Source organism: Dermochelys coriacea, chromosome 5 (genome assembly GCF_009764565.3).
Source record: "Dermochelys coriacea isolate rDerCor1 chromosome 5, rDerCor1.pri.v4, whole genome shotgun sequence".
Lineage (NCBI taxonomy): Eukaryota > Metazoa > Chordata > Testudines > Dermochelyidae > Dermochelys > Dermochelys coriacea.
Window position 1 is genome coordinate 16,610,023 of NC_050072.1, and position 24,887 is coordinate 16,634,909.

A 24,887-nucleotide genomic window follows, 5' to 3' on the forward strand; every position below is an offset into this window, starting at 1 on the left:
GGCTATCAGAATTAAGGACAACAAGAAAGAGTTTTTAAAATATATTACGAACAAAAATAATCCTGATAATAATATTGGTTTGCTACTAGATGGATATGATATCACTATCATTAATAGTGCAGGAAAGATAGAAGTGTGCAATAAATATTTCTCTTCGTATTTGGGGAAAAAACAGATGGTACAGTCTCATCATATTGTGTTAACATTCTTTCCATTCCACTAGTATCTCTGGAGGATGTTAAACAGTAGCTACTAAAATTAGACATTTTAAATCCTCAGGTCCAGATAAGTTTTGTCCAAGAGTTTTAAAAGAGCTGATGAGGATCTTGATGGACCAATTAATGTTAATTTTCAATAATACTGGGGAGGTTCCAGAAGACTGGAAGAAAGCTAATGTGCCAGTGTTTAAAAAAGTAAACTGGATCACATGGGTAGTTATAGGCCTGTCAGCCTGAGATGGGATCCTGGGTAAGATAATGGAGCAACTGGCATGAGACTTGATTTATAAAGAATTAAAGAAGGGTAATATAATTAATACAAATCAACATGTGTTTATGGAAAACAGATTCTGTCAAACTAACTTGATATTTTTATGAGCTTACAAATTTGGTTAATAAAGGTTATACTGTTGCTCTAATAGACTTTTTAAAGTGTTTGACTTGGTATCACATGACATTGTGACTAAAAAATTAGAATTTTGTAAAATTAACATGACACATCTTAAATGGATTAAAAACTGACTAACTAATAGGTCTCTAAATGCAAATGTAAACCAGGAATTGTCATGGAGATGGTCAGTTAGCAGTTGAGCCCTGCAGGGATTGGCTCTTGGCTCTATGCTATTTAACGTTTTTGTCAATAACCTGGAAGAAAACCTAAAATCATCACTGATAAAATTTGTAGATTACACACAAATCCGGGGAGTGGTAAATAACACAGAAGACAGGTCACTGATTCAGAGCGATTTGCATTGCTTGGTAAACTGCGCACAAGCAAACAATATGCATTTTAATACAGCAAAATGTAAATGTATACATCTGGGAATAAAGAAAGTAGGCCATACTTACAGGATAGGAAACTCTATCCTGGGAAGCAGTGTCTCTGAAAAAGATTTGGGGGTTATAGTAGCTAATCACCTGAACATAAGCTCCCAATGTGATGCTGTGCCACAAGAGCTAATGTGATCCTGGGATGCATAAAAATCTTGAGTAGGCATAGAGAGGTTATTTTACCTCTGTCTTTGGTATTGGTGCGACTGCTGCTGGAATACTGTGTCCAGTTCTGGTGCCCACAATCCAAGAAGGAGGTTGATAAATTGCAGTGGGTTCAGAGAAGAGCCCCAAGAATGATTAAAAGATCAGAAAACATGCCTTATAGTGGCAGACTCAAGGAACTCAATTTATTTAGTTTAACAAAGAGAAGTTTAAGGGGTGAAATTATTGCAGTTTATAATTACCTATGTGGGGAACAAATATTTGGCTCTCCAATCTAGCAGAGAAAGCTATAACATGATCCAATGGCTAGAAGTTGAAACTAGACAAATTCAGACTGTAAATAAGGCATAATTTTTAAATGCTGAGAGTAATTAACCACTGGAATGGTTTACCAAGGGTCGTGGTGGATTCTCCATCACTGACAATTTTTAATATCCAGATGATATTTTTTCTAAAAGATATGGTCTAGGAATTATTTTGAGGAAGTTCTATGACCTGTGGTGTATAAGAAGTCAGACTAGATGATCACAATGGTACCTTCTGGCTTTAGAATCTATGAATCTGTGGAACAATCCTGTTTACATATTTTCATATTTACATATTTAACTCTTCTTTTGTACAGCTCTACAAATCCATGTAGCACTTTCCTAGATAAAGTTCCAGTAATGTACAACTGAAAAGTTCACACTAGATGGGTCATTTGTGCAATGAATAGTGTGGTTCTTGGTTTAACAAATAGCAGCAATCCTAGGTACAGCTAATCCAAGTTAGACTTTATTTATAACACACCAATAGCTCAGAGATGGGCTATCCAATTTACTGCACTGAATGCAGCACATATAATTACCTGCCATGTGAGCAGGTGGCATATGTGTGCATTCCGTGCGAAGAGGTCATAGTCCTCAGAGACTCAGTATAGGCTCTTGAGACCAGAGTGGCTGAACTGGAAGAGCTAAGGAAGACAGAGAGGTACATAGATGAGATTTTCCAGGATGCAGTAGAGCAGTCCCACCCACAGCCTGACAGCCGCTGTGCTTTCGGGGAGGGTGAAAATCTTGGGGAAGGAGAACGTTAAATTAGAGCAGAGGGAAACAATCCTCCTTCCAGATCTCTCATGGTATCTTTTCACACTGAGGATATCTCTCCAGGGGAGGGAATCCCAGTTATTAGAAAGACAGGTAATGGAGAATTTGATCATTAGAAATATAGATAGCTGGGTTTGTGATGACCAGGAGAACAACATGGTGAATTGCCTGCCAAATGCGAAGGTTGCAAATCTCTTGAGACATCTAGACAGACTTATCTGCAGTGCTGGGGAGGAGCCAGTGGTTGTGGTACACTTAGGTACCAGTGACATAGGGAAAGATAAGAGAGAGGTCCTGGAGACCAAATTTAGGCTGCTAGACAAGAGATTAAAGTTCAGGACTTCCACGGCAGCATTTTCTGAAATGGTTCCAATGCATGCACAGGGCCAGTAAGACAGGCAGAACTGCAGGGTCCTAATGCATGGATAAGATCATGGTGTAGGGAGGAGGAATTTAGGTTATTAGGAACTGGGGAACCTTTTGGGAAAGGAGGAGCCTATACAGGAAGTATGGGCTCCACCTAACCAAAAGGGAACCAGATTGCTGACATGTAAAATTAAAAAGGTCATAGAGGATTTTTTAAACTAAGGACTGGGGGAAATATGACAGGTGTGGAGGAGCACATGGTTTGGAAAGAGACATTCATTAGGGGTGGATCTATTAACAGGGATTTTCTATATCCTAGTAAAGATGAGGTGATAGAAGTAGACAAAATACAGGTACGAACTGAATACAAACAGTCAAATGAAAAAGAGTTCCATCCAATTACATCAAATGAAAGCAGACAACTAAAAAGTGACAAATTGTGTAAGTGCTTCTATACAAATGATAGAAGTCTAAATATGAAGATAGGTGAACTACAATACCTAGTATTAAGTGAGGATATTGATATAAGCGGCATCACAGAAACTTGTTGGAATGATAATTATCAATGGGACATGGTAATACCAGGGTACAAAATATATAGGAATGACAGAGTAGGGGTTGTGCTGTTGCGGGAGTGGTACTATATGTGAAAGAAAGCATCGAGTCAAATATACTAAAAATCTTAAATGAATCAAACTGTACCATAGAATCTCTATGGGTAGAAATTCCATGCTTCAATAATAAGAGTATAGCAGTAGGAATATGCTGCTGACCACCTGACCAGGATGGTGATGTTGATTGTGAAGTGCTCAGGGAAATTAGAAAGGCTGTTGTATTAATCTCCCTCCCAATTTTCAAATTTGTGTCCAAAACTGTTGACTCACTAGAGCTATTAAAATAAAAGCTTGGAAACATTTTTTTTTTAAAATAATGGCAAAAGTGTATCGCCCCTCCCCACTTTTCCTACTCAAAACAGCTGAACTCTTCACACTTAAAACACAAGCACACTTTAAGGCAGAGAGCAGACCTGGAAAATTTCAGCCTGAAAGGTGACTAACCAAGTTACAAGCGACTGCAAAAGGGTGTTCAGAATGGAAATGTTTACTGTGCCTCAACAAGAGCTGCCCAATGCACTCCAGATATAATGCAGCTGGAAAAAACAAACAAACAAACAAAAAACAACTTACCTGAGAAAGAAAGCTTTCTAATTTAGAATCCTCAGCACCTGCATAACAGTGAGCCCCCATCCATCCAGAAGGGATTCAGTTTGCCCTGGTAGAGAGGGCCTCATGGTGGGCTGCATAGGGGTAATCACATGTGAAACAGGCATGGGGAAGAATCATGTAAGGGAGGGCTGGAAAGAAGGTAATCCTTTGGGATTAATGTTAAGAATCAATTCAGTAGCCCTAGCACTCCATGTAAACGATGCAGGGATGCTGTGGCTGGTTGCTATTTCAGCCATAGACCTTTATATGAATGACTTGAATATCACCTGCTCTGATTTAAATATAGGGTTGCCAACTTTCTGATTGCAGAAAACCAAACACCCTTGCCCCGCCCCCTGTTCCACCCCTTCTCCAAGCCCTTTACCCCCACTCACTCCATCTCCCCTCCCTCCGTCACTCGCTCTCCCCCACCCTCACTCACTTTCTCATTTTCAGCAGGCTGGGGCAGGGGGTTGGGATGCAGGAGGGGGTGAAGGCTCCGGCTGGGGGTGCAGGCTCCACGGTGGGATCAGAAGTGAGGGGTTCAAGGTGCGGGAGGGGGCTCTGGGCTGGGGCAGGAGGTGCGGGTCCGGGAGGAGGTGAGGGCTCTGGGGTGGGGGTGGGGATGAGGGATTTGGGTTGCAGAAGGGGGCTCCGGGCTGGGAAGTGGGGCCAAAGGGTTTGTTGTGTTTGAGAGGGCTCCAGGCTGGGGCAGGGTGTGGGGGTGTGGGCTCTGGGGTGGGGCTGGGAATGAGGAGTTTGGGGTACAGGAGGGGGCTCTGGGCTGGGACCTAGGGGTTTGGAGTGCAGGGTGAGGGGTGAGGGCTCTGGCTTGGGATGCAGGCTCTGGGGTGGGGCAAGAGGTGAGGGGTTCGGAGTGTGGGAGGGGGCTTAGGGCTGGGGCAGAGATGCGGGAGGGAGTGAGGGGTGCAGGCTCCAGGTGATGCTTACCTGAGGCAACATGTCTCTGCCGCTCCTAGTTGTATGGGTAGCCAGGGGACTCTGCGCACTGCTGCTGCCCCCACTGCAGGCACTGCCCCTGCAGCTCCCATTGGCTGCAATTGTCGGCCAATAGGAGCTGCAGAGCTGGCATTTGGGGTGGGGCAGTGCGTGGAGTCTCCGTGGCTGCCCCTATGCCTAGGACTCAGAGGGAGTTGCCGGCTGCTTCCTAGGAGCAGGTAAGGAGCCTATCAGCCCTACACCAACTGGACTTTTAATGGCCCAGTCAGCTGTACTGAGTGAAGCTGCCAGGGTCCCTTTTTGACTCATTTTGAAGTGGACACCTGGCAACCCTATTTACATATGAGCTTTGCCTTGTAAAACCACCTTTAGGTTACAGTGATATATAATTGTAACTTGTATTTTGGCTTGTATTCATGTGTTGTCCTGGTGGAAAATTTTCAACTGGAATGTTTTTCCTTTGGAAAAGATTGATTCATTGAAACTGAAATGTTCCACAGGAACATGTCAATTTTGATGAAATGTCTTTTAGAAATGTATTTTCTCTTTTATTTTATATTTACATATGTTATAAAATAAAATAAAAATAATGCAAATTAAAATTTAAAAATATAAAATAAAACACAAATGAAACAAAAAATCAAAATTTAAACATTTTAATGAACCTAAAATGAGTTTTTTTTTTCAAAAAAATGTCACAGGAATTTTCAAAATTTGACATTTTTTTTTCCAGTTTGGTACACTTTCTCCCCTCCCCCGCAAAAATTATGGAATTTCCCATAAAAGAGACATTCTAATTCCCAAATAGCTGTATTAATTTCCTTTCTTTTCCAATATTTCAACCTGCTTCATTTCAAGGAAAAGTGAAATAGTTGCAATGGTTTTTCTTATTAATAAAGTAATCATGACTATATAAATTATGAATAATAATCACTTAAATCGCTATGGCTTCCAGACAGCGACTGGCCTGAGCCAAAACCCAGAATCTGAACAACAATGAGCTTTGGAGATATTGGTATCCAAGTCTGAGTTTGGTTGCTTGGGTTTACCCCTACCTGCAGCAAAGAGTTTCTTTTCTGGAATCAGCCTTATTCCTGACCTCATTTCTAGGGTTATTCATGTCTTTTTAATTCTTCTGGAAAAGCTGATTTGCCTAACATGAGAAAACAGTCAAGTGTAAACCTGGAGGGATCTCTGTGCCCGAAGGGAGCCTGGGATAGAAGTGGTAGGTACCCAGAGGCACATGTCACATTGTTATGGTCAGATTTCGTTATGGACAACATTCAATTCGAAGTAAAATATCCAGGCTTCATTTCTTCAGAAGTTAATTTAAAAGCCATATAGAGAAGAGGTGCCCAATTCAGAGTGTGTATTACATCCAGTGTCATGATGACTGGTGTCGCGGTTGGAGGGCTAGCTGTATCTCTGCCCTTTTCTGGTTTCTGTGAGTGCACCCCCACAAGTGTCAGGCATCATGCCTTTACCTATCTTGGTGTGGAATTTTGCAATCCTCCCACTGTTAGACCAGACTCTGGGCTACAGTACTCTGTGTATCAACCATGTTTACCCTAACCCAGCAGATCCATGTGAGTTTGAGCAGCTGTGATTCTTCCTTTCTTGAATCTGTGACCAGTGATAAAGAGAGTGACCAGATGGCTTTCTTAAACTCAAGCACTGTTAATTTTAACAGTAGGAACAAAGTATTTAGAGGAAAATGATTTAAAAATAACCAACAGTCTGCACACAATGACTGTCTTACCTAAAGTCTGAGTATCTCCTGATGAAAGAAAAGGAGTACTTGTGGCACCTTAGAGACTAACAAATTTATTAGAGCATAAGCTTTCGTGAGCTACAGCTCACTTCATCATCAATGCATCCGATGAAGTGAGCTGTAGCTCACAAAAGTTTATGCTCTAATAAATTTGTTAGTCTCTAAGGTGCCACAAGTACTCCTTTTCTTTTTGCGAATACAGACTAACACGGCTGCTACTCTGAAACATATCTCCTGATGGTAACCTAGGCAGGCCTAATTTCTTCTGATGTCACAGGAGGTCCCTGTATCTCAGCCTGGATCTGTCCAGTAACTAGTATTCTCTCTTGAGAGTGTGTGTTATAAACCTGACCGAGTTCTTGTGATCTCCTATGCTCACAGGCCTTTTCCTTTTTTGGTATTGTCTCTTAAGTCTCATGTGTTTGCTGAGAAGTGGCTAATCTTGAGCCATTCTTTCCATTCCTGCTTGTTTTTCCTGACAACTCCGTATTGAATTAAACCAATATATTTATACAGTAAACATCCCAGTAGCCAGTCAACATACAGTATTCATACATTTATTACAGAGCAGTGCCAAATCCGTCACAACTGGATGTAACTGATTCTCCATCGCAGTTCACACCATTGTAGTCCAGCTTCCTGATGCCTTGGAGATGTCTGCAACTATACACAAAAAGTTACTGGGTGGACATTGGCTAATCAGCATGATGAGGAAATTTCACCTAGTTACAGTGATCATTAGTGATTCATAATTAACAGATTATAAAGCCAGAAGAGACCACTTTCTGATCATCTACTCTAACCGCCTGAGTAACACAGGCCATTTAAATAATTCCTGTTTGAACTAGACTATATCTTTTAGAAAAAGATCCAATCTTGATTTAAAAATTGCTATTGATGGAGGATCCACCACAATGGAGTGCAGTGAAAATGTTCTAACAGAAAGCGCTGGATATGGTGAAATAGCATAGCTCTCAAGCAAAACAATGCTAAAGTCAACTGATATGACAAGGGGGGGCAATCTTAAATTGGAACAGTCCTGGTTGGGGACATCCAAGTCTTTTGTCATGGAAGGGGGCTTCTTAGACTGGCACACAGCGCTGCCTGCAGAAGAGGGCTTCTTTGCTTGACAGTGGCTCCAGCTCTGATTTCTTCACTCCGACCCTAGATAAAATTAATCCTAGAGACTTAAGGGTTTAAGAAGCTGAAGCAATCTCAGAACTGTTAGCAATTATCTTCGAGAACTCATGGAAGATGGGGTGAGGTCCCAGAGGACTGGAATAGGGCAAGCATAGGGCCTATCTTTAAAAAGAATAAAAAGGAACAGGGGAATTATAGACCAGTTATATAACTTCAATACCTGGAAATATACTGGAACAAATGATTAAACAATCAGTTTGCAAGCACTTAGAGGATAATAGGGTTATTATGAGGAAGAGCCAACAAGGATTTGTGAAGAACAAATCATGCAAAACTAATCTAATTTCTTCTTTGGCAGGGTTACTGGCCTAGAGGATAGGAGGGAGGCAGTAGATGTACTATATCTTGATTTCAGGAAGCCTTTTCACAGAGTCAACATGATATTCTCATCAGCAAACTAGGGAAATGTGGGCTAAATAAAATTACTATAAGATGGGTGCACAACTTGTTGAAAGACCATATTCAAAGAGTAGTTATGAATGGTTCACTGTCCAACTGGGAGAGTGGGTGTATCTAGTGGGGTCTTGCAGGAGTCAGTCCTGGGTCTGATACCCTTCAATATTTTCATTAATGAATTCAAGAATATGCTTATAAAATTTGTGGATGACATTAGGCAGGAAGGGCTTGCAAGCAATTTGAGGGACAGGCTTAGAATGCAAAATGACTTTGACAAATTGGAGAAAAATCAAGATAATGAAATTCAATAAAGGCAAGTGCAAAGTACTACACGTAGGAAGGAAAAATCAAATGCACAACTGTAAAATGTAGTGAATCACTGGCTAGGTGGTAGTAAAGGATATGGGGATTACAATGAATCACAAATTGAATATGAATCCACAATGTGATGCAGTTGTGAAAAAGGCTAATCATAGAATCACAGAACTGCAAGGGACCTTGAGAGGTCATCTAGTCCAGTCCCCTGCACTCATGGCAGGACTAAGTATTATCTAGACCATCCCTGACAGATGTTTGTCTAACATGATCTTAAAAATCTCCAATGATTGAGACTTCACAACCTCCCTAGGCAATTTATTCCAGTGTTTAACCACCTGACGGTTAGGAAGTTTTTCCTAATGTCCAACTGAAACCTCTCTTGCTGCAATTTAAGCCCATTGCTTCTTGTCCTATCCTTAGAAGTTAAGAAAAACCATTTTTCTTCCTCCTCCTTGTAACAACCTTTTACATACTTGAAAACTGTTATCATGTCCCCCTCAGCCTTCTCTTTTCCAGACTACAGACTAACATGGCTGCTACTCTGAAACCAGTTTTTTCAATCTTCCCTCCTGGGTCATGTTTTCTAGACCTTTAATCATTTTTGTCGCTCTTCTCTGAACTCTCTCCAAGTTGTCCACATCTTTCCTGAAATGTGGAGCCCAGAACTGGACACAATACTCCAGAGGAGGCCTAATCAGTGTGGAGTAGAGCAGAAGCATTACTTCTTGTGTCTTGCTTACAACACTCCTGCTAATACATCCCAGAATGATGTTCGCTTTTTTTACAACAGCATTACACTGTTGACTCATATTTAGCTTGTGGTCCACTATGACCCCCAGATCCCTTTCTGCAGTACTCCTTCCTAGGCAGTCATTGTCATTCTGGGATGTATTAACATGAGTATATCAGACATGGGAGGTGATTGTCCTGCTCTACTTGGCATTGGTGAAGCCTCTGCTGGAGTACTGTGTCCAGTTCAGGGCATCACATTTTAGGAAAGATGTGATTAAACTGGAGAGAGTCTAGAGTACATCAACAAAAATGATAAAAGGTTTAGAAAATCTGACCTTTTGAATAAAGGTTAAAAAAACATGGGCATATATAGTCTTGAGAAAAAAAGACTGGGGTGCGTGGGGAATCTGATAACAACCTCCAAATATGTTTAAGGGCCCTTATAAAGAGGATTGTGCTCAAGTGTTCTCCATGCCCACTGAAGGTAGAACAAGAAGTAATGGGCTTAATCCGCAGCAAGGGAGATTTAGGTTAGGTGTTAGGAAAAACTTTCTAACAATAAAGGTAGTTAAATTCTGGAATAGGCTTCTGGAGGTTTTTAAGAACCGGGTGGACAAACACCTATCAGGGATGGTCAAGGTTGATGTGGTTGTGCCTCAGTTTAGAGGGCTGAACTTGATGATCTCTTGAAGTCTCTTCCAGGTCTATGTTTCTGTGATTCTATATGGAGAGAGGTTTTTGACTCTATCAAGACTTTGATTGAGGTATCGAAGTGGAATGGGGAGAGGAATGGATAGAGAAGGAAGAAGTGCTATAAAATGAGGCAAGAGAGAATGTGGGCGGGGGGAGATGGAAAGAGAAAATGAAGAAGCATAAATTAGGCAAGAACAGAGAGAGAGCAAAAAAAACCTAACAAAGGTGTGAGAAATAAACACAGCGAGGGATGCATAGAGGGAAAAGGCTAAAAGAGGTGTTGTGTCTTTTGCTCTTTACACAGCAAAAATAATATTGCTCCCAAATATATCTGGATCCCAAAGAACTGTGGCTGCTATACACAAGCATGCAAGCCCTACTTAATAGATACTGCTACTTTGACTGGTTTCTGGCAACTTGTAAAACATAAAATGCAGTGAGCATCACTCCAGGGATCACAAACTATTTAAAGGGTTATTACCTGTGACAGGGTGACTGACCCCTTTAAAAGAAAAGGAGTACTTGTGGCTCCTTAGAGACTAACAAATTTATTAAAGCATAAGCTTTCGTGAGCTACAGCTCACTTCATCGGATGCATTTGGTGGAAAAAAGTTTTCCAAATGCATCCGATGAAGTGAGCTGTAGCTCACGAAAGCTTATGCTCTAATAAATTTGTTAGTCTCTAAGGTGCCACAAGTACTCCTTTTCTTTTTGCGAATACTGACTAATACGGCTGCTACTCTGAAACCTGACCCCTTTAAGAGTGCCTCACTCTGGAAGACCACAGACTCAAGAGTGGGTGAAGGACAAGAATCCATATGGCTAGCTGTATGTAAGCAGAGACTTGGCTCAGAGGGGTGAGGCTTTCAGGATGGCCTTAAAAGTTCTGTTACATTTGAGCCTTGCTTAGTCTTGATCTACCCCTGCAAGTGTGGTAATGCTGGCGAGGATTATGTTGTGGTGGCACTGCTATTAGTGTCTATATGGTAGTTGCAGAGCTACTTTAGCGAGTTTACGGTAATCTCTTTTAGACTGTCAGACTACATACAGTAATACAGAGGAATAGGGTCCTGATAGGACACTACCGTAAGATGTTGTTTTGCTCTGTACGCTAAGGAGCATGTGACTGGTCCAGCGAGTTGCAAATCATGTGATAGCTGAGCAGGCTCAGACAAGAAGCTGGGAGGTGTGGGAGAGAAGCTTATAGAAATCTGACACACACAGACTCTGCTGAATAGGCAGCAGAAGCCACCAGATCTTTCTACACACAGCTCGATTGCAAGGCCAGCAGGAAACATGGACTGTGGCGTGATCACCTCCAAGACAGTGCTGCTGCTACTCAGCCTCATCTTTTGGGTAATTTGATAAAAGAACCTCTAGTTTGATAACTTTCCCAGACCGTCCTCTGGCTGGTGCCACTACTCGCTTCCTAAAAAAGAAAAAGGGGTACTTGTGGCACCTTAGAGACTAACTAAGGTGCCACAGGTACTCCTTTTCTTTTTTGTGAATACAGACTAACACAGCTGCTACTCTGAAACCTGTTATTTGCTTCCTGTGACAGTCCTCACCCCTTTCTCTCTTCACTGACCTGATTTAACTGCAGATGTTTTCAGATATTCAGGGACTGATCCTGCAGTTCTTACTCAGGCAAAACTCCCCACTGAAGCTGATAGGGAGATTTGTCTGAGTCCTAACTGTAGGATTGGGGTCAGTATCTGTACTTCTTTTACTGTAAAGAACTTAGTATGCTAGATGCTCTAGAAACAATGTTAATTGTTATGCATTATTACTTCTTATTACTGCCTTGAGAGTGTTAACACTAATATGATCAACTGTCTGTTTTTACTGGGCAAATTAAAGAAAGATCAGAGAGCAATGAGTGACCGTCAGTACAAAGCAGATGTGCCCTAAAGAGGAACTGAAGGGGGATTTGGTATAGAAATGCACATTTAACTCCATTGATCTACTTTTGTCTCACAGCAAGGAAGCAAACTTGCTAATGTAATTTTGTACACATAACTGTTTTTTTTTTCCAACTAAACTTTTAAAAGTAGTTTTATTAGTGAAAGCAAGCGTAAGAGGCTATGTAAAGACAATGAAAAATGTTAACTAAAGGCAGGTGGTTTCTGCCTCTGCCCAGAACTGGTCACTTCAGGGTAGTAAGCTAGAGATTCCATATCAGAGTTTTTGGTAATGAAATGATATTTTATGAAAGACAGAACGTGAGGACACCAGAGAGTTAGGGGGGCAGATACCCATCAGGTGTAAAGCAGCATAGCTCCAGCTGAATATTCTGTGATATCAGAGGCTGGAGGTGAACTGCCTGGTGGGAAGCAGACTTTCCTCCCTGGGATTTTGGCCATAGATAGGGCTTTCTCCAATTAATGCTTGTTGTACTATGGTGTAACTCCATTAGTGTTAGCTACACTCTATTTATTTCAGTGTAAGGGAGATCAGAACTGGGCACAAAGTTTCTTATTTCTTAAAATCTTTAGGTAAGTAATGGGTTTCAGTCTCTGAAAAATGATGTTTGTTGTTCATGACTTTATCTGAAGTGTAGCTAATACAGTTATTAATCTCTTGCTTTAAACGCTATCACAAAGTTTTTCTTTAAAATGAACTTTTAATTTATGAGAATTTGTAAAATAATTGTTTTTAATAGAAAACAAAATCCTGTGCTCATTTATGAAATTCAGATCAATATAACTGAGTTTTAATTCATTCTAAACTCAAAGAAGAAGGATTTTGATTGATTAGTTTTAAAGAAGAAACATTTAAACGGTGAGGATATTATAATGTTGCTCACATTATTTTATTCATTACTTTTGCAAATATATTGGTATCCATACATGCTAGCCATTTCATTATGCTCTTCTCTGCTGGCTGGAACGAGAACTGGTTTCCTGTGCCATAGACCGTATAACGCTAAAAGTTAATGGAGATTACTAGGAGAATTAGACCCAAAGTATACACGGTTCTCAAACCCTGGTTGATGAACTCCTTTCTGGTGGTCTGAGAGCCAAGCAATAAACAGAATGGAATAATGGAAGGGAAAGCAGGTCCATGAGAGGATTTCATTTTTATAAAATGGTGAATGGAATGAATTGGCTGAAAAACCCCTGCAGCATACTCTACAATCTAGGAAGAGCAGACAAAAATCTTCATATGCTACTTTATGGTTCCGCCTGCTGCACTTTATTTCTGCTCCAGCAGTGAAGCAGTTCAGATGTGTTAGTGCTGGAAGCACTTTCATGTAAAAATGCAAGTTTCACTGTTCATTAGGCATTGATTTTTGGACTCTGCTGAGCCTGGAGTGTGTCTAGCACCATAGCTGACACAGCTTCTTGTATACATTGATTTTGGGCTTTCTTAATTTAGTTTCAATATGAAACTTAGACATTTGAGTGTAGCACACTTGATCATTTCATACAAATGAAATTAATTGAATGGTTATTTTCTGGAGACAGGCAGTCCTGAACCAAAAACCCAGATCTGGACACACAGTTAAGATCTAGATCCAAATGTTACATCCCAGGCATATTACCAGGTGTTTTTTTGACTCTGTATGGAGAACATTTAGTTCCAGAACCCAAGACAAATGCATGATATTAAGAGGATCCAATTAAGTGTTTAAGTTTCTGAAGTATGTGAACATGCTCAAATAGAAACAGTGCACTGGCAGCTTCATTAGTCTTGCAGCTCCTAAATGGTTAATGGACACATATAAATGAACTGGGCAGATTGCAACATCAAAACGATTTGACTAAATAGGGGGTTGGCTGAATGAGGGAGCAATGAATCGGGCACATTGTGTTAGGGGACATGACCACGTTTTGGTTAACCAGGACTTTCAGCCAATCAGTTAAAGAAATATTTGGTTAACCAGGTTGTGGTTAAATATGCTGTACTTGTGTACAAAGTCCTTGCTGAAGTGGTTTCATAGACCACTTAGTTATATATCTGCTAAGTTTCTAAGTAAAAAATTACTTTGACTTTTAGAACCATATAATAGTTTGTCTTTAGCGTTTCTGAAGGTAAAATTGCTGTTAAAAACGGAGAAGTAAAAGTATAGCTGGATTTGTTATAGTTGGTCTCATGGCAGCTGGAGTACTGGACTCCTCTGTGGATTTATCAGTTCCAGGGGCACTTCAGACCTCATTTTCCATAAGAATTTTCAGGCTTATAATTTTCTCATCATGTACAAAGATCTTTGAATAGCTAGAGTACAGATGCCAATGTTTGCCTTACAAACAGTACATGACATCTTTTTGAAAGTATTAGTCAGGAAAATAACAGGTCGGGGGAGGGAAATGGTTCAGTTGTATGAATGTAAGTCAAGAAGACCTTGGTGTAAAATTTGTGACAAGTACCCTCCACCCCCTTTTCAGATCCCTTCACTGTTCACAGTGACCAACAAGTCCACATAAAAGCTACAGCTTTCAGTCATGAGTCTCTGCTATTTTTAGGGATAAAACTCATGTGAGTGTGACTGCAGTAATATAATTTAGTGGCAATAAAGATTCCAGTTAGTATTTTGGGACTTTCCTGCCAACTGGGAAAGTTTGAATAATTCAGTAATAGACTGAAAGAAATGAACCGGATAGATCACTTAATTCACAGAAGTGAGCTTTTCAGAAATAAACCCCTTTGTGGTGAGCTGTGCTCAGGGCTTGAAGTATAGCAAAATCAGAAGGAACTCAACTCTCCTTGTTAAAATGAAATAATCTGTTGATGAATGTACATTAGGGGAGGACAGAAGAGATGGAGAATTCCCCTTGTTGACAGGTTTCAGAGTAGCAGCCGTGTTAGTCTGTATTCGCAAAAAGAAAATGAGTACTTGTGGCACCTTAGAGCCTAACAAATTTATTTGAGCATAAGCTTTCGCATCCGATGAAGTGAGCTGTAGCTCACGAAAGCTTATGCTCTAATAAATTTGTTAGTCTCTAAGGTGCCACAAGTACTCCTTCCCCTTGTTGAGTTAACATTCATACCTTCATTGTGATCATCACTGGAAACCAAAGCTTGGATTTCACAGGCCAAATTGTGTCCCCCCCCCAGGAGGCATGCATGAAACTCCTATTGACTGACTTCAAGTCATCAGCATTTCTAATGTGAAGCACTTTTCTTCCTCTTGGATCCTTCTACGGATATTTCTGTATTGTCAGTAGTGGGATTGGTGTGCAAATATTAGAGAGAGGGCAGCGTTAAGCATGATGTGCGAAAATGGGACTGACACTTTTGAAATATCAAATGTTTACTAAAGTTTTCAGCATGTGCAAGAGAAAGTATCCAGATTAAGACTGATCCAACAAGCAGTTCAGCACTTGAAAGAAAGGAGGTCAAGAGCCCCAAAACCTGGTGTCTGGTTTTACAGTCCTGTTTTCATACAGTGCATAAAGTAGGAACCATTGAAGTGTTAACATTTACTGATTTGCTGTGCAATTAATTATGAGTGCTGTGTGCTGTTTCCTGTTTGAAGCGCAGGGAAATGCTGCAGTACTTCATTTTAAGCAGATGGAAATTACCCCTGCTTTGAGAGGAACTACACAATATATATAGCTCAGATTTACTCCTTTACTGTGTTTGTCTTTATTGGAACCCAAATAACCACCAGCAGCATAAACTTCAGTCTAATTTTGGCTATTCGTAGGGTTTCTAGCATGTGAGCTTACAGTGCTGCAGAGAAGTTCTCCATTCCTAGGCACAGCCTTAGAATGTGACAACCTGTTGTATTTGGATAAGAGGGTGGGGGTAACTTGGTTAACATGCTAACTTGTTAATGACTACCATTGTATGTGTTAGTGACTTCAGCTCCTGCAGGGGAAATGCAGAACCTTGAATTCAGGTTTTGGCAGATAGGTGAAGGAGGAACTGATTTTTCATCTTTTAGAATATGTTAATTTGTGATAGCTTGGTCTTTACATGTATCTCTGATAATCATCTAAGAACTCCTACAGGATTTACAAACAGCATTTCAATTCACCTGTAAGCAATACCTCTCTTGCCCAAGCACTGAAAAACTGCACATCTTACCCAGCTTGAAAATGATGGTGGGAAATAATTCAATTTACGCCTACATAATAGAGGCTGCAGCTACAATGCCTTGGTAGGAATTACTGCGTAGCGGTGAACTGAATGCTGTCTAAAAAATGCAGTAAGCCTTGTATGGGATTCCAGATCATTATTGTAATGCCTGTCTACATGTGACTATTACAAATAAAGAGATTACAGATTAGTTTCTCTTTTACTTACTTACCAAAAATACAGCATTAAGTGACTCCCCTACAGGAGATGCTGATGTTAAAACACATACAGGTATTGCTACTGTGAAGGGGGAGTTTATTGGGAGTTGTGTGTGCTCAGCACCTCTGAAAATCAGGTCACTTATTTAAGGGCCCAACCATAGACTGAAATGTCTAACTTTAGTACCTTAACATAGTCAGGGGTACTGGAACAATTTGTACAGTGGGGGTGTTGAGAGCTATTGAACCAAACTGTAAACCCTGTATATGATGGAAACCACTGCAAGTCAGGGGATGTAGCAGCATCCCTAGAACCGCTAGTTCCAGCACCTGTGAACATAGTTTCAAATTTTAAAATGTTTAATCTTAATTCTCTCTGCCTCAGATGCACATTTGTGAACAGAAATGATAATGTTGATCTGCGTCACATGGGGTCTGGAGAGGTTCAATGTCTTTAAAACACTTGAGATCTTCTCATGAAAGGTGTTGCAGGAGGGCAAGGTAAATTACTATGACTACACTGGACGTTTGCTCAGCTCTAATTAGGAGTCATTTTATTTAACACAGCACCAGCACATCAGGGGCGAATTATTCTCAATTTTATTCCTAGAGGGCTGCACACTTGACACTCAAGCTCCTTCTCAGACCACCTCCCTTTTCAACCCATCCCTACAGCCAGGCCTCACTCCAACCTGTTCCCACAAAACAGGTGGGCCCCTTGACTTCCCACTCTGACAAGTTCTCTTCCTCCCACTCTCCCCACCTTTCTTTGCAGTAGAAATGTTGGACAACACACAGGGCTTTCAGTGAAGTGGCCCGTGGCACCAAATGGGCACTCTACGGGCCTGATTTTAGTGGAAAACAGGCTTTTCTGGTTTTCTGACTTTTTTCACCAAAATCAATATTGTTACACAGAATATTTGCTGAAATGTTGGTATTAACTTTTGAAAATCACAGCTGGTCATCCTGTTACAGTGCCCTATGAAGGGCTATGAGAGCATATCCTGAGTCACAGATAGTTTTTAGTAATGGTAGGGTGGGGGAGCTTCATTTGTGAACAGCTTCCCTGCCCACATGAGGAATTCTGGGAAATGTTAAAATGCCTCAAAACCCTTCTGGCATCTTGACATTACTGAATTTCAAACCAGAGCTGAGAAAGTGCTTTGCATTTTACACTTGATGAATCCAATATATTTCTGCATGGAGAAGCTGAGCTATTTTTGTTAGGAGGATTTGTGTCCGGCATCCCTTTAGGGTCTGACCCTGCATTCTTTGTATACCCCAAAACAACCACCAAAATCCAGAAGAGGTTTGGATGTGTGCAGGCTCGACTACAGCTTACTCGGATGCCTCACTCCGAGACATCAGAAAGATTCTGAAAAAAATCTTCCAGAAGAGCTTCAGATTAAAAATTGAGTGAACAGTAAGGACCATGCAGGAGACTTTTGATAATGGCAATTGAATTTGCTTTGTTAAGTGACACAGTGTGGTCTGGGTCAAGATATCAGGAGACATGGGTTCTATTTCCAGTTTAGCCCTGGCTGACTTAGTTTCTGTCTTTAAGCAAATCCTTATTTCTTCGTGCCTCTCTTTCTTCATCTGTAAGAATTGGGATAAGTGATTTTCCTACATTAAAGCCTTTTTGAGATCCTTGGCCAAAAAGCACACTATGTCAAGGTTCCTTCCCCACTCTGAACTCTAGGGTACAGATGTGGGGACCTGCATGAAAGACCCCCTAAGCTTATTCTTACCAGTTTAGGTTAAAAACTTCCCCAAGGTACAAACTTTGCCTTGTCCTTGAACCGTATGCTGCCGCCACCAAGCGTTTAAACAAAGAACAGGGAAAGAGACCACTTGGAGACGTCTTACCCCAAAATATCCCCCCAAGCCCTACGCTCCCTTTCCTGGGGAGGGCTTGATAAGAATCCTCACCAATTTGTACAGGTGAACACAGACCCAAACCCTTGGATCGTAAGAACAATGAAAAATCAATCAGGTTCTTAAAAGAAGAATTTTAATTAAAGAAAAGGTAAAAGAATCACCTCTGTAAAATCAGGATGGTAAATACCTTACAGGGTAATCAGATTCAAAACACAGAGAATCCCTTTAGGCAAAACCTTAAGTTACAAAAAGACACAAAAACAGGAATATACATTCCATCCAACACAGTTTATTTTACCAGCCATTAAACAAAAGGAAATCTAATGCATTTCTAGCTAGATTACTTACTAACTTAACAGGAGTTGTGAGGCTGCATTCCTGATCTGTTCCCGGCAAAAGCATCACACAGACAGACCAAACCCTTTGTCCCCCCCGCCTCCCAGATCTGAAAGAATCTTGTCCCCTCATTGGCCATTTTGGGTCAGGTGCCAGCAGGGTTAGCTTCTTAACTTAGCTTCTTAACCCTTTACAGGTGAAAGGATTTTGCCTCTGGCCTGGAGGGATTTTATAGCACTGTATACAGAAAGGTGGTTACCTTCCCCTTTATATTTATGACAGATGTGTAAACTAGTACTAAATGTAATGATACAAAAGTACATTTGGTCTCATAGAAATAATCCTAACCAATTACAAGTCCTGCCCTATTCCTGTTGAAGTCAACAGGAGAGGAAACACTACTTGCTTAATAAGGGATGCAGTTCTTAAACATAAACATAGAACTATAGAAACTGAAAAGACCTCAAGAAGTCATCTAGTCCAGTGCCCTGCGCTCGGGCAGGACCAAGGAAACCTAGACTATCCGTAATAGTTGTTTCTCTAACACATTTTTAAAAACCTCCAGAGATGGGGATTCCACAACTTCCCTTGGAAGCCTATTCCAGTGCTTAACTACTCTTATAGTTAGAAAGTTTTTCCTAATATCTAACCTAAATCTCCCTGGCTGCAGATTAAGCCCATTACTTCTTGTTCCATCTTCAGAGGACATGGAAAACAATTGATTACTGTCCTCTTTATAACAGCCCTTAACATATTGGAAGACTGTGATCAAGGCCCCCTTCAGTCTTCTTTTCTCAAGACTAACCATGCCCAGATGTTAGGATTTTTTTAAATACCTTTCCCTATAGGTCAGGTTTTCCAAATATTTTCTCATTTTTTTTGCTCTTCTCTAGTCTCTCTCCAATTTATCCACATTTCTCTTAAAGTGTGGTGCCCAGCACTGGACACAGTACTCGAGCTAAGACCTCCCCAGTGCTGAGTAGAGCAGGACAATTACCTCCCTTGTCTTATATATAGCAGTCCTGTTAATATACCCCTGATTGAAATTAACCTTTTTCACAATTGCATCACATTGTTGACTCATTCAGTTTGTGATCTACTATAACTCTCCCAGATCCTTTTCAGAAGTATTACCACCTAGCCAATTATTCCTCATTTTATAGCTGTGCATTTGATTTTCCCTTCCTAAGTGTAGTACTTTGCACTTGTCTTTATTCAGTTTCATCATATCTATTTCAAACCAGTTCTCCAAGTTGTCAAAGTCATTTTAAATTATTGAAGCCCCTCCCAGTCTAGTGTCATATGGAAATTTTATAAGCATACTCTCCACTCCATTATCTAAGTCATTAATGAAAATATTGAATGGTATCAGACCCAGGACTGACTCCTGTGGGATCTCAGTAGATACGCCCTCCTGGCTGGACAGTGAACCATTGATAGCTACTCTTCGAGTATAGTTTTGTGTACCCACCTAATAGTAATTTCATCTAGACCACATTTCCCTAGTTGTTTTATGAGACTGTCATGTGAGACTATGTCAAAAGCCTTACTAAAATGAAGATATATCACATCTGATGCTTCCCTTCTATCCACTAGGCCAGTAACGTTTTCAAAGAAGGAAATTAGGTTGGGTTGGCATGATTTGTTCTTGACAAATCCACCATGGCTCTTCCTTATAATCCTGTTATCCCCTAGGTGCTTACAAATTGATAGTTTATACTTTATTCCTGTATCTTTCCAGGTATTGATGTTAGGCTGATTAGGTCTATAATTCCCTGGGTCCTCTTTGTTACCCTTTTTAAAGATAGGTACTATGTTTTCCCTTCTCCAGTCCTTACGCATACCAGTAGATCAAAAGAGTAAGAAGAAAATTTGGAGCAAACTGTGGATGGGAATGTGACAAGCTACTTGTGACAGTTGGAGTGATGTTAATTCTTTGCAGTCCTGATTTCAACACTTGCTAATAGAGTTGTCTCCATTAAATAGCCCATTTACCTTTTCAGGGTTAGTACATGAAACATGTGAGAACTTTATCTAAAAAATCTATGAATAAAACAGTGATAAGGTTTTTTTCCCCTTTCAGTTGCGCAGTACCAATGTTCCTTTCATTCATGTCTGCCTGAGATCAAAAAGTGTTTTGTGTTCTTTAGGAGCAGGTGAGGTTGGGTAAATGTTCTGTAGGGATATGTAAACTGTTCTTGTGAAACATTTTAAAATCTTGACTTGGAGTGGCCATCTTTAACTAAGGGTGCATTCTTTAACCGTACAAGTGCGGTTGATTGTACTCCATTTTACACATCATTTGAATGTAGAACTCCAGAGTCTGCTCTGTGGCTTAGCCAAGAGGCTGCTAAAGCTAGTGAGAAAATGGTCTGGTGGATAGTTCGCTGTAGTGTGAAGGGCATTGGATTAGGAGTCTAAAGGCCTGGATTTTATTGCCAGCTCTGCCATAGATTCACTGTATGGCTCTCAGCAAGTTACTTAAACTCAGGGTGAATTTGAGTGCCACTAGCTTTGTTTGGATGCCAGACTTGAGACACCTGGGGGCCTTATTTCTGAAATGGTGAGAATCTATAGCTCCACCTGAAGTAAAAGTTGATGCAGGAGTTCAGTATTTATGAAAATGAGACCTCAGATACCTCAAGTTGGCCATCCAAGAAATGGAAGCTCCCAAAAATCAGTGGGCACTTTCACACAGTTTGCTCCAAGCTTCTCTGTGCTTTATTTCCTCTATCAATAAAACGAAGTTGATGATACCTTTGTAAAGTTCCACTTGAATCAGGGGCTAACCTGTCAGTGCTAGGACCAGTCCCATAGTTCATTGTCTCCTAAGAGGTGTAACAAGACCTCTGAAGCTCTCGCCACTTCACTTTTAACTTTTGAAAATAGTTAATGGCTTTTAGTGAATTTAGAGCCTAGTGTTTCTAGTCTCAAAACAGGTTTCCAGTGATATGTTCAGGTAAGGTTTCAGAGTAGCAGCCGTGTTAGTCTGTATTCGCAAAAAGAAAAGGAGTACTTGTGGCACCTTAGAGACTAACAAATTTATTTGAGCATAAGCTTTCGTGAGCTACAGCTCACTTCATCGGATGCATTTGGTGGAAAATACAGAGGGGAGATTTATATACACACACAGAGAACATGAAACAATGGGTTTTATCATACACACTGTAAGGAGAGTGATCACTTAAAATGAGCCATCACCAGCAGCAGGGAGGGGAGGGAGGAAAACCTTTCATGGTGACAAGCAAGGCAGGCTATTTCCAGCAGTTAACAAGAACATCTGAGGAACAGTGGGGGGTGGGGTGGGGGGGAGAAATAACATAGATTCATAGATTCATAGATACTAAGGTCAGAAGGGACCATTCTGATCATCTAGTCTGACCTCCTGCACAGCGCAGGCCACAGAATCTCACCCACCCACTCCTATGAAAAACCTCACCCATGTCTGAGCTGTTGAAGTCCTTAAATCATGGTTTAAAGACTTCAAGGAGCAGAGAAGTCTCCCTCAAGTCAACCATGCCCCATGCTACAGAGGAAGGCGAAAAACCTCCAGGGCCTCTCCAATCTGCCCTGGAGGAAAATTCCTTCCCGACCCCAAATATGGCAATCAGCTAAACCCTGAGCATATGGGCAAGATTCACCAGCCAGATACTACAGAAAATTCTTTCCTGGGTAACTCAGATCCCATCCATCTAATATCCCATCTCAGGGGATTTGGTCTACTTACCCTGAATATTTAAAGATCAATTACTTACCAAAATCCCATTATCCCATCATACCATCTCCTCCATAAACTTATCAAGTAGAATCTTAAAACCAGATAGATCTTTTGCCCCCACTGCTTCCCTTGGAAGGCTATTCCAAAACTTCACTCCTCTGATGGTTAAAAACCTTCGTCTGATTTCAAGTCTAAACTTCCTGGTGGCCAGTTTGTACCCATTTGTTCTTGTGTCCACATTGGTGCTGAGCTGAAATAATTCCTCTCCCTCTCCTGTATTTATCCCTCTGATACATTTATAGAGAGCAATCATATCTCCCCTCAACCTTCTTTTAGTTAGGCTAAACAAGCCAAGCTCCTTAAGTCTCCTTTCATAAGACAAGTTTTCCATTCCTCGGATCATCCTAGTAGCCCTTCTCTGTACCTGCTCCAGTTTGAATTCATCCTTTTTAAACATGGGAGACCAGAACTGCACACAGGATTCCAGGTGAGGTCTCACCAGTGCCTTGTATAACGGTACTAAAACCTCCTTATCCCTTCTGGAAATGCCTACATGGGGAAATAGTTTTACTTTGCGTAATGACTCATCCATTCCCAGTCTCTATTCAAGCCTAGGTTAATTGTATCCACTTTGCAAATTAATTCCAATGCAGCAGTCTCTCGTTGGAGTTTGTTTTTGAAGATTTTTTGTTGAAGGATAGCCACCCTCAGGTCTGTAATCGAGTGACCAGAGAGATTGAAGTGTTCTCCAATTGGTTTTTGAATGTTATAATTCTTGACATCTGATTTGTGTCCATTCATTCTTTTACGTAGAGACTGTCCAGTTTGACTAATGTACATGGCAGAGGGGCATTGCTGGCACATGATGGCATATATCACATTGGTAGATGCGCAGGTGAACGAGCCTCTGATAGTGTGGCTGATGTGATTAGGCCCTATGATGGTGTCCCCTGAATAGATATGCAGACAGAGTTGGCAACGGGCTTTGTTGCAAGGATAGGTTCCTGGGTTGGTGGTTCTGTTGTGTGGTGTGTGGTTGCTGGTGAGTATTTGCTTCAGATTGGGAGGCTGTCTGTAAGCAAGGACTGGCCTGTCTCCCAAGATCTGTGAGAGTGATGAGTCGTCCTTTAGGATGGGTTGTAGATCCTTGATGATGCGTTGGAGAGGTTTTAGTTGGGGGCTGAAGGTGATGGCTAGTGGCGTTCTGTTCTTTTCTTTGTTGGGCCTGTCCTCTAGTAGGTGACTTCTGGGTACTCTTCTGGCTCTGTCAATCTGTTTCTTCACTTCAGCAGGTGGGTATTGTAGTTGTAAGAATGCATGATAGAGATCTTGTAGGTGTTTGTCTCTGTCTGAGGGGTTGGAGCAAATGCGGTTATATCGTAGAGCTTGGCTGTAGACAATGGATCGTGTGGTATGATCTGGATGAAAGCTAGAGGCATGTAGGTACGAATAGCGGTCAGTAGGTTTCCGAAACTGGACAGTCTCTACGTAAAAGAATAAATGAACACAAATCAGACGTCAAGAATTATAACATTCAAAAACCAATTGGAGAACACTTCACTTCAATCTCTCTGGTCACTCGATTACAGACCTGAGGGTGGCTATCCTTCAACAAAAAAGCTTCAAAAACAGACTCCATCGAGAGACTGCTGAATTGGAATTAATTTGCAAACTGGATACAATTAATTTAGGCTTGAATAGAGACTGGGAATGGATGAGTCATTACACAAAGTAAAACTATTTCCCCATATTATTTCTCCCCCCCACCCCACCCCCCACTGTTCCTCAGATGTTCTTGTTAACTGCTGGAAATAGCCTACCTTGCTTGTCACCATGAAAGGTTTTCCTCCCTCCCCCCCTGCTGCTGGTGATGGCTCATCTTAACTGATCACTCTCCTTACAGTGTGTATGATAAAACCCATTGTTTCATGTTCTCTGTGTGTGTATATAAATCTCCCCTCTGTATTTTCCACCAAATGCATCCGATGAAGTGAGCTGTAGCTCATGAAAGCTTATGCTCAAATAAATTTGTTAGTCTCTAAGGTGCCACAAGTACTCCTTTTCTATGTTCAGGTAAATATCTCTGACACAGAAGTTTCAAAATAATGAAAACACCTGGGTTTGTTCCTGAAAACCAGCCTGGATTTCCCACAACCCTGTGGCCATGACTTGTTGCTTTTGAAGCAGGCAAGGGAAAAGAAAAACAGCCACCTATTGTGCCTGGTCAGTTGTAGAGGGGCATATTTTCCAGGCCAATTGAAACCTGTGCCTTGTTTGCACAGGTCTGAAGAATCCTTCATGCTTTTGTACAAATAAGCTCACTACGGGATTTTTTTCAGTTACCTTCCTACTGTACATTTTAAATGTGGGGACTGAGGTTTAATGAAGGTTTCAGCAGTGTTTGATCTTGGTTGGTTATTTGCATGATGTCAAAGGTAAATCTCTACTAAAACTGCCAGTTCAAAGTCAGGAGTGCTGATTAGGATCCTATAACCCCAAACCAACTATTGCTAAATGTCTGAGCTTAATATCACTCATTCTACACATCCTAATTTCTTTTTTCCCCCATACAGAAAGTTGTGGGGAAACTAAATTTAATTCTTAGTCCTGATGATCCCATCCTGTGGAAAAACAATAGGAAAAGTTGATGAAAAAAGCTGGATCCATGTGCTCCTGATAGGATTCACAAAGTTTGCAGGCTATGGATCTGCAGAGAAAGCAGAACAAAGCCATGTGCCTCCAGGGCAAATCCCTGGGATGGCCTTCCCCA

General features: G+C 41.0%; 1 protein-coding gene across 1 annotated transcript in view; it reads left to right on the forward strand.

Annotated features, from left to right (window-relative positions):
* The first annotated feature begins 10,973 nt into the window (after nt 1-10,973).
* The window catches only part of LOC119855615 (tetraspanin-36-like), a 41,144-nt gene continuing 27,230 nt past the window's right edge, over nt 10,974-24,887 (forward strand). The window contains exon 1 of the mRNA XM_038401988.2: nt 10,974-11,296. Within this exon, the coding sequence (XP_038257916.1) occupies nt 11,237-11,296 (60 nt within the window). The 5' untranslated portion in view covers nt 10,974-11,236. The remainder of the gene's footprint in view (nt 11,297-24,887) is intronic.